The sequence below is a fragment of the Pongo abelii genome, chromosome 13 (genome assembly GCF_028885655.2).
Source record: "Pongo abelii isolate AG06213 chromosome 13, NHGRI_mPonAbe1-v2.0_pri, whole genome shotgun sequence".
In the NCBI taxonomy this organism is placed as follows: domain Eukaryota; kingdom Metazoa; phylum Chordata; class Mammalia; order Primates; family Hominidae; genus Pongo; species Pongo abelii.
In genome coordinates, this window is record NC_071998.2 from 119,480,321 (window position 1) to 119,489,821 (window position 9,501).

The following is a 9,501-nucleotide window of genomic DNA, read 5'->3' on the forward strand; positions in this document are numbered from 1 at the left end:
CTCTGGAGCCACAGGCCAGAGCGGGTAACAGGGCGGACATCTGCCTGGGCAGGGGTGTCACTGGCTGGGGTTCTCCGGCTGGCAGAATGACCAAGAAAAATCCTGTGTCACTATCACAAATCACCACAAACTGTGGGTTTAAAACAACACCTATATATTCGCTTTCAGTTCTGGAGGTCAGAAGTTTGAAATCAGTTTCACTGGGCAGAAATGAGTGTCCACAGAGCTGTGATCCCTCCAGAGGCTCTCAGGGAAGCTGCTCCCTGCCTTTCCCAGCTTCTCATGCTGTCTTCCTTGCACCCCTTAGCCTGTGGCTCCTTCCTCCTTCAAAGGCAGTGGAGCATCAGCAAATCTCTTTCTCTGCTGAGGGCCTCACTCTCAGCCAAGGAGGGCAGGCTAGGCTGGGCACCATGGCTCACATCTGTAATCTGAGCATGTGGGGAGGCTGAGGTGGGAAGATCACTTGAGTCCAGGAGTTTGAGACCACACTGGGCAAGATGGTGAAACCCTGTCTCTACAAAATTGAATATACTAGCCAGGCGTGGTGGTGGTATGCCTGTAGTCTCAGCTAATCTGGAGGCTGAGGTGGGAGGATCACTTGAGCCCAGGAGTTTGGGACCAGCCTGGGCAAGATGGTGAAACCCTCTCTCTACAAAAATAAAAATATTAGCTGGGTGTGGTGGTGGTGCACCTGTAGTCTCAGCTAATCCAGAGGCTGAGGTGGGGAGTTCGAGACTGCAGTGAACTATGATTGTGCCACTGCACTACAGCCTGGGCCACACAATAAGACCCTGTCTCTAAAAAAAAAAAAGAAAATTAAAAAAAAATTTTTTTAATTAAATTTTTAAAAGGAGGTGAGCCTGACCTGGATGAGAGGCCATTCCCCAAAATTCTTTGGGTACTAGTTCAGTGTCCTTCTTGCTCTCGCTCAATCTAGTTCAGGGAAGAGAAGGCAGGGCTGACCATGTGCAAGTCGGTGGAGACCCTCACAGCAGGCTTCAGACTCCACCATGCCCCTGCCTTCCTCAGGTAGAACAGTGAGGGCTTCTGGGACAAGACAGGATTCCACCCCATTGTCACTGTCTGGGATACATGCTTGGGCCTGACCCAGCATTGAGGATGACCTGCCCACAGGGACAGCCAGTGTGAGACCAGGTCCGGGCTGCTGCAGCCATGAGGCCTCCATGCACTACAGCTACTGGAGTCCCAGTAGGTGAGCCCCTCTGCCTAGAACGTGGGCCTGATTCTCAGCTGGACCCCTGGGCAGGATCATAGCTCTGGGTCCAACCCAGGGGTGACACTTGCCGGCTGGGTGACTGTGGGCAAGCCGCCCTCTCCTAGCGGGAAAGTAGAATGTGGGATGACAGCAGATGGGCCGATTATCATGAAGCCTTTCTTGATGAGCAGTCCATGAAGCACTCTGCCCACGGCCCTCCACCCTCCACTGCAGCACTCACAAGCGGGGGCAGCAAACCTTTCCTTTATTGGAGAATGTGACACACAGTCCTGGGTGGGTTTGAGGTGAGCTTGAACTAAGGGCAGCCTCACCCCTGTCCTGCCCCTGTCCCAGTTAAGGGGCTCTCCCTAAAATGAGCTATTTCTACTTCTCTTTATTTAAAAAAAAATTAAATCTAGCCAGTAATGGTGCTTTACACCTGTAACCCCAGCACTCTGGGGGGCCGAGGCGAGTGGATCACCTGAGGTCAGGAGTTTGAGACCAGCCTGGCCAATATGGTGAAACTAAAAATACAAAAATTAGCCGGGCATGGTGGCATACACCTGTAATCCCAGCTACTTGGGAGGCTGAGGCAGGAGAATTGCTTGAACCCAGGAGGCAGAGGTTGCAGTGAGACAACTGCACCACTGCACTCGAGCCTGGGTGACAGAGTGAGACTCTGTCTCAAAAAAAAAAAAAATTAAATTTTTATTTAATTTTTTTTTTCTTTTTGGCTTCTCAAAGTTCAACTTAAAAAGGTAGCTCCAGGGGCCAGGTGCGGTGGCTCATGCCTATAATCCCAGCACTTTGGGAGGCTGAGGTGGGCAGATCACGAGGTCAAGAGATCGAGACCATTCTGACAAACATTGTGAAACCCCGTCTCTACTAAAAATACAAAAATTAGCTGGGCGTGGTGGCACGTGCCTGTAGTCCCAGCTACTTGGGAGGCTGAGGCAGGAGAATCGCTTGAACCCAGGAGGTGGAGGTTGCAGTGAGCCTCCATCTCAAAAAAAAAAAAAAAAAAAAGAGGTAGGTCCAGGCCGGGCATGGTGGCTCACACCTGTAATCCCAGCATTTTGGGAAGCCAAGGCAGGTGGATCACCTGAAGTCAGGAGTTTGAGACCAGCTGGGGCAACATGGTGAAACCCCATCTCTACTAAAAAAAAAAAAAAAAAATTATCCGAGTGTGGTGGCATGCACCTGTAATCCCAGCTACTCAGGAGGCCGAGGCACAAGAATTGCTTGAACCCAGGAAGGAGAGGTTGCAGTGAGCTGAGATCATGCCACTGCACTCCAGCCTGGGCAACAGAGCGAGACTCTGTCTCAAAACAAACAAACAAACAAAGGTAGGTCTGCTCCAGGCCAAACTTTTTATTTATTTATTTTTTGAGACGGAGTTTTGCTCTGTTGTCCAGGCTGGAGTGCAGTGGTGCAATCTCACCTCACTGCAATCTCTGCCTCCCAGGATCAAGTGATTCTTCCGCCTCAGCCTCCTGAGTAGCTGGGATTACAGGCGCATGCCACCATGCCCGGCTTATTTTTGTATTTTTAGTAGAGACGGGGTTTCACCATGTTGGTCAGGCTGGTCTCAAACTCCTGACCTCGTGATCCACCCGCCTCAGCCTCCCAAAGTGCTGAGATTATAGGCATGAGCCACCATGCCTGGCCTCACATTTAATTTTTTTAATTTTTATTTTTTGAGATGAAGTCTCACTCTGTCACCCAGGCTGGAGTGCAAGGGCACAATCTCTGCTCACTGCAACTTCTGCCTCCCAGTTCAAGTGATTCTCCTGCCTCAGCCTCCCCAGTAGCTGAGACTACAGGCGTGCACCACCACACCTGGCTAATTAAACATTTTATTTTTAATTAATTAATTTATTATTATAATTTTTAAAGACAGGGTCTCACTCTGTCGCCCAGGCTGTAGTGCAGTAGTGCAGTCATAGCTCACTACAGCCTCGAACTCCTGGGCCCAAGTGATCCTCCTGCCTTAGCCTCCCAAGCAGCTGAGACTAAGGTGCATGCCACCAGGTCTGGCTAATTTTTTTTGTACTTTCTATAGAGACAGGGGTGGGGGGGCTGAGTGGGCGGGGGTGGGAGTGGGGTGTCTCACTATGTTTCCCAGGCTGGTCTCCAACTTTTAGGCTCAAGCAATCCTCCCACCTCGGCCTCCCGTAGCGCTGGGATTACAGGTGGGAGCCACCCCACCTAGCTAATGTTCCTGTTTCTCTTGTCCAGAGCTGGAGTCCAGCCTGATTCCCACCCACAGGTTGTAACCAATGAGCCCTAAGAGAAGCGCTGAAGACCAGGAAGGCACAGATCCAGGGGTAGGGGTGTTGGGTCCTCTCCATTGGGGTGCAGGCAGAGAGGCGAGGAGGAAGGAGACCCTTCGTGACTCTCAGCGAGGCTGTGAAGAGGAATATTCGGAAGCCACAAGAGGTATATCCGGGAGCCACAAGAGGTGTGGAAACTCCGTTTCCAAGGCTGGGTCCAGTAGCTCGTGCCTGTAATCCCAGCATTTTGGGAGGCTGAGGCGGGTGGATGGCTCGAGCTCAGGAGTTCGAGAGCAGCCTGGGCAACATGGCGAAACCCCCCGTCTCCAAAAAATACAATAGCCAGCGTGGTGCACCCGCCTGTAGTCCCAGCTACTCTGGAGGCTGAGGTGGGAGGATCGCTTCAGGCTGGGAGGCAGAGGTTGCAGTGGGTCGAGATCACCCCACTGCATTCCAGCCTGGAAGACAGGGCCAGACCCTATCTCAAAAAATAACAAGGAAACCCCGTTTTCGATTTCGCCCACGCGGAGGGGCCGAAGCAGCAGATGGGCTTGGACAGTCTCCCGCCCCTCCTCCTGGACCTCCCTACTCCTGGGCTTTTCCAGGGGCAGCCCCGTGGTGGCCCGCCCAGCGCCCGGGAGCGGTACGAGGCCGGCGCCGGAATGGGCGGAGTTCCACTGTGAGGCAGGTGGAGGCGGGACTCCGGCGGTGGGGGCGGAGTCTGGAGGTGGGGCGGGGCCAGAACGGGGCGGGGGCGGAGTTCCGGCTGGGGGCGGGGCGGGGCGGAGCGGGAGCTGCGGGATTCCGGCTTCAGGGGCGGGGCACCGGCCTCTGGGCGGAGATCTGCAGCCGCGTTCTACCCTTCCGGCCCGGTGTTCTATCCGCCGCCTCCACCTTCCATCCGGCGCCGGCTTTCGGCGCGACGGTCGCCGCGTTCCATCGTCGCGCGGCCCTTCGGGCACCCGAGCCCGCAATGTCGGGCCCCAACGGAGACCTGGGGATGCCGGTGGAGGCGGGAGCGGAAGGCGAGGAGGACGGCTTCGGGGAAGCAGGTGACCCGAGGGGGCTGCTGGAGCAACCTTGCATTTTCAGGGCTGCCCTCCCGGGAAGGGGAATCGGGATGGGGTCTCGGAAGGGAACAAAGAGCCCACCCCATTCCGCCCCGAGTGGGTCCAGAGTTGTAGGTGCTGTCTCGGATGCAGGGCGAGCACCCGCGAGCCGGTCGCCAGCCCCATGAGAGCTGCAGGTCACCAGTCCCGTTTTACAGATGGGGAAACTAAGGCAGCTTCGGGGACACTCGCCCTTGTGGGCCTTGCTCCACCACTTCCTTCAGTCCTGGGGGAGACCGAGGCACCTGAGGGAGGCAGGGTTGAGCTTAGCGGAGGGGCCGGGCCGGGCCGTGGAGTCGGGGGCGCGGGGGCGTCGCTCTGCGGATTCAGCATCCCCAGCCACCTGGCTTTGCTGGTGTAGCCTCGCAGCCTTGCCAAATGTCAGCAGCTTACAGAGCAGCGTTTTGCGTGCTTACGAGTGCAGGGCTGGGGTGTGGAGAGAGAACCATCAGCTCCCTTCTCGCCTTCTTCAGCCTCAGTTTCCCCCTCTATAAAATAGGAATAACGATTAGCGTCTCCTGCACTGGAATGTGTCAGAATTAAATGCAAAAAAAAAAGGAAAATCCTTAGCAGGTTCTAGCATGCAAGAGTTCAGTAAATGGTTATTGTCATTATTCTCTTTGGTATAGTAAAGATTGGCATGTTAACATACACTGAGGATTTAGTAAATGTGGTGTAAGTATGGCGCATGCTCTTTGTTTTGTTTGGGGTAACAGCTTTATTGAGCTATACAACTTACCCATTTAAACTGTACAGTTCAGTGGGCTTGTGTGTATTCCCAGGGTTGTACATCCATCACCACAATAGTTTTGGGTAGCTCTGCATTGGGCAATGCTGTTGGGAGCATCAGGAAGAGCTTCCCAGGAGGTCACATTAAGTGGATGTTGGCAGACAGGACTTAGAACAGTGGGGAGGAGGGTGGTGTCCCAGGCAGAAGCAAAGGCTTGGAACTGGGAAGTACCCTTGACACAGATAAAGCCTGGCCTGGAGGGGTGTGGGGCACCTGCCTCCCCAATTCCTCCTCCCAGCCTGTATCCCAGGACACAGAATTCGAAATATTGGTAATAATGACCATCCACTAAGTACTTGCTGTACCCAGATCCTGTATGAACTGTTTTTTTTTTTTTTTGAGTCGGAGTCTTGCTCTGTTGCCCAGGCTGGAGTACAGAGGCGTGATCTTGGCTCACTGCAACCTCCGCCTTCCGAGTTCAAGCGATTCTCATGCCTCAGCCTCCCAAGTAGCTGGGACTACAGGTGCCTGCCACCACGCCTGGCTAATTTTTATACATTTTTAGTAGAGACAGTGTTTCACTATGTTGGCCAGGCTGGTCTCGAACTCCTGACCTCAGGTGATCCACCCGCCTTGGCTTCCCAAAGTACTGGGATTACAGGCATGAGCCACCACGCCGGCCACTGTCTGAACTCTTGGTATGTTTGAATCCTCACAACCACCCAGTTATTTTCCCTTTTTTCCAGAAAGATACAACTTGCTGGGGTAAAGCAGAGCTGGAATTCAAACCCAAGGGCCCCGACCCCCGAGTCCAATTCTGAGTTTCGGCTGTTACCAACCTGGAGGACCCTGGGCAGGTTCCTTCCTTCTGAGGCCTCGGTTTCCCTAGCTATATACCATGAGGGGGTTGGACTTTAAGATGCAGCTGATTTCCCAGGACTCTGTCATCTGTGAGGGTGGCTGGCTCTAGGCAACGGGTGCCCTTTCCCAGAACACAGGCACATGTGCACCCATAACCCAGATACGCTCCTCCAGCTCCTCCACCGGCTGCTTCTCCCTTGGTCTCAAGCTGGCAGCCGAGTGTATCTGAGTCATGGGCTGGCTCAGAACTGGGTCCCGCAGTGGGCACAGGCCCAGACCTTGAGTCCTCAGGGACACTGTGTTGCTGAGCAAGGCAGCTCTGGAGTGGCCGTGGAGGGGAGGGAGTGATGGTTTCTACTGGAGACCAGGGAAGACTTCTTGGAGGAGGCATTTTGAGCTGGTCCTTGAAGGGCTGTTGTGGTTGAGGCATTCTAGGTTGCAGGGATAGTTGAGCAATGGCAGAAAGGCTGGAAAGTCAGAGGCTTCATTCATTCACTCACTCAGTCATTCAACAAATGCTTATCGCAAAACTGTGAGGGCACCAGGGAGCCAGCAGCGAACACAGGACCGTTCACCTTTCATGGGGAAACAGAACAGCACTCAGATAAGCACAGCAGTCAATCCTGGAGAGAGGGTCGTGGAGGGCTGAGGAGGGCTAGGGGCTCAGCACAGAGGCCTGATCCAGTCTGGGGCATTGGGTGGGCTCCCGGTGGTGACATCCATACTGAGACTTGAAGGATGAGTGGGACTCATCCAGGAGGAGAGAAGGGAAGGAAGATGGGAGGACCCAGCACATTCCAGGCAGAGACAGCAGCATGTTCAAAGGGCCTGAGGTAGGTAAAGGCAGGTGTGAGAGAGGAAAGGAAGAGGCAGGGAGGCAGGGCTAGCTAGGAGGCAGGGGCTGGAGACTCCGCTGGGTGTTTTATCCTGAGGGAGCCACAGAAGGGCTGGCGAACAGGGCCCATCTGGGGACAGAGGCCTTGAATGCCCAACTCAGGAATGTGGGCTCTGGCCACTAAGCAGCTGCTGCAGGAAGTGCAGAGACTCGGCACCTGGCAGGACTTCCCATGTAGGACACTGGCTCGCCACCCTGTGACCACCCTAAGCCTAGAGAAAAGGATGCAGTACTAAGGTGTCATTCATTCAAAGCCATTCCTCTTTTGGTATCCACCCATTTTCCAGACGGTGACACTGAGGCTCAGGAAGCAGTAGGGACTCGCACAAAGCCCTTTGGGAAGCAGGCTGGGAAACAGTAGAGGGAGGGTGTCCATTAGCCCCAAGGAGACACAGGATCTGGGCTCTGTCTTTCGCCTTCCTCCCAGAATACGCTGCCATCAACTCCATGCTGGACCAGATCAACTCCTGTCTGGACCACCTGGAGGAGAAGAATGACCACCTCCACGCCCGCCTCCAGGAGCTGCTGGAGTCCAACCGGCAGACACGCCTGGAGTTCCAGCAGCAGCTCGGGGAGGCCCCCAGTGATGCCAGCCCCTAGGCTCCAAGAGCCCCCAACCGGGACCCAACCCTGCCTCCCTGGGCTAGGCTCTGGCCTGGGCACTCACCCCCTGGCTAAGACACCTTCTCAAGGGCTGGCCTTCAGGGACCCCTGGTGGGTCTGCCTGCCTGGGCCACCCTTCCTGCCTGGGCCTCCCCTTGGCCTACCTGAGCCAGCCCCCACCGCCTGGCATGCCCTCCTGGGGCCAAGAGTGGGCCTGCAACCCACCCACTTGCCTGCCCACCCAACTCCTGGGCACTCCCCACTCTGCCCAGGCCTTGAGTGTCCACATTAAATGGGTCTCCCACACCGCTGTGCCTCTCTCCTCTGTATCCCAGGACGAGAACCCCAGCAGCTGCTGGAGGCGAACAGGACCGTCTAGGTGTTCAGGTGTTGATCATGTACTGGCGGCTCAGAGGCCAGGTGGTGGGGCTGGGGTTCTTGGTCACCTGTACTTCTGGACACACAAGGTGCAGGTGAGGGCAGGGCTTCCTCCCTACCTGGTACATTCCTGGCCAGCAGCTGCTTCCTAGCCCAGAAGCCCGGTTGAGACTGTTGGACATGCTGTGTGACCTTGTGTGATGCTCTCAGCCTCTCTGGGTACTAGGGCCTTTCACCAAGACAGCCAACATGCTAAGACATGCTATGCAGCCTCAGCATTGCCCTCCCACTCTTGGCCTGTCTCCCCAATAACAGGGTTGGTCTGGTCGTTTATCTCTATGGGTCTTTCTAATGAGGAAATAGCAGAAGTAAAGGGCCAACTCAGCCCAGGCCCCATCCACCCATGAGTCATCTTAGGGTCGCCTGACCAGGAAGGTGGGGTGCCTGCTAGTGAACCAAGAAGAGAACCAGAGGGCCTGAGCAGCAAGGAGCCCACTCCTGCACTCCAAAGGGTGCAGCTGGAGAGACAGGCCAGCATGGATCGGAGAGCTCAGGCCCAGGTCAAATCCCAGCCACTTACCAACTGCATGGCCTTCAGCAAGTCACTTGACCTTGCTAGGCCTCCAGCCAAAGGAACTTCCCCAGCTCTGATACGTTATTAAGAGGGAAACGGCCACACACAGTGGCTCACACCTATAATCCCAGCAGTTTGGAATGCCACGGTGGGCGGATTGCTCGAGCCCAGGAATTTGAGACCAGCCTGGGCAACATGGTGAAACACCATCTCTACCAAGAACATAAGAAAAATTAGCCGGGCGTGATGGCATACGCCTGTGGTCCCAGCTACTTGGGAAGTTGAGGTGGGAGGATGGCTTAAGCCTGGGAGGCAGAGGTTGCAGTGAGCCGAGACTGGCACCACTGTACTCCAGTCTGAACAACAGAGCCAGACCCCGCCTCAAAAAAATAAAAATTAGCCATGTGCGGTAGCTCACACCTGTAGTCTTAGCACTTTGGGAGGCCAAGGCAGGTGGATCATTTAAGGTCAGGGGTTCAAGACCAGCCTTGCCAACATGGCGAAACCCTGTCTATACTAAAAATACAAAAAGTTGGGCATGGTGGTTTGTGCCTGTAATCCTAGCTACTCAGGAGGCTGAGGTAGGAGAATCACTTGAACCTGGGAGGTGGAGGTTTCAGTGAGCTGAGATCGGGTCATTGCACTCCACCCTGAGAGACACAGCGAGACTCCATCTCAAAAAATAAATAAACATTAAAATTAATTTTTTTTTTTTTTTGAGATGGAGTCACCTAGGCTGGAGTGCAATGGCATGATCTCAGCTCACTGCAACCTCTGCCTCCCAGGTTGAAGCGATTCTCCTGCCTCACTGTCTCAGCCTCCCGAGTAGCTGGGATTACAGGTGCGTGCCACCATGCCTGGC

The 9,501-nt window shown here is 54.8% G+C and overlaps 1 protein-coding gene across 1 annotated transcript; it reads left to right on the plus strand.

Moving 5' to 3' along the window:
• Nucleotides 1-4,245: 4,245 nt before the first annotated feature.
• BBLN (bublin coiled coil protein) lies at nt 4,246-7,993 on the plus strand. Its single transcript, XM_024251990.3, has 2 exons — nt 4,246-4,541; nt 7,512-7,993. The coding sequence occupies exons 1-2, from the start codon at nt 4,463-4,465 to the stop codon at nt 7,682-7,684; spliced, it is 252 nt and encodes an 83-aa protein (XP_024107758.1). The 5' UTR covers nt 4,246-4,462; the 3' UTR covers nt 7,685-7,993.
• The last annotated feature ends 1,508 nt before the right edge of the window (nt 7,994-9,501 follow it).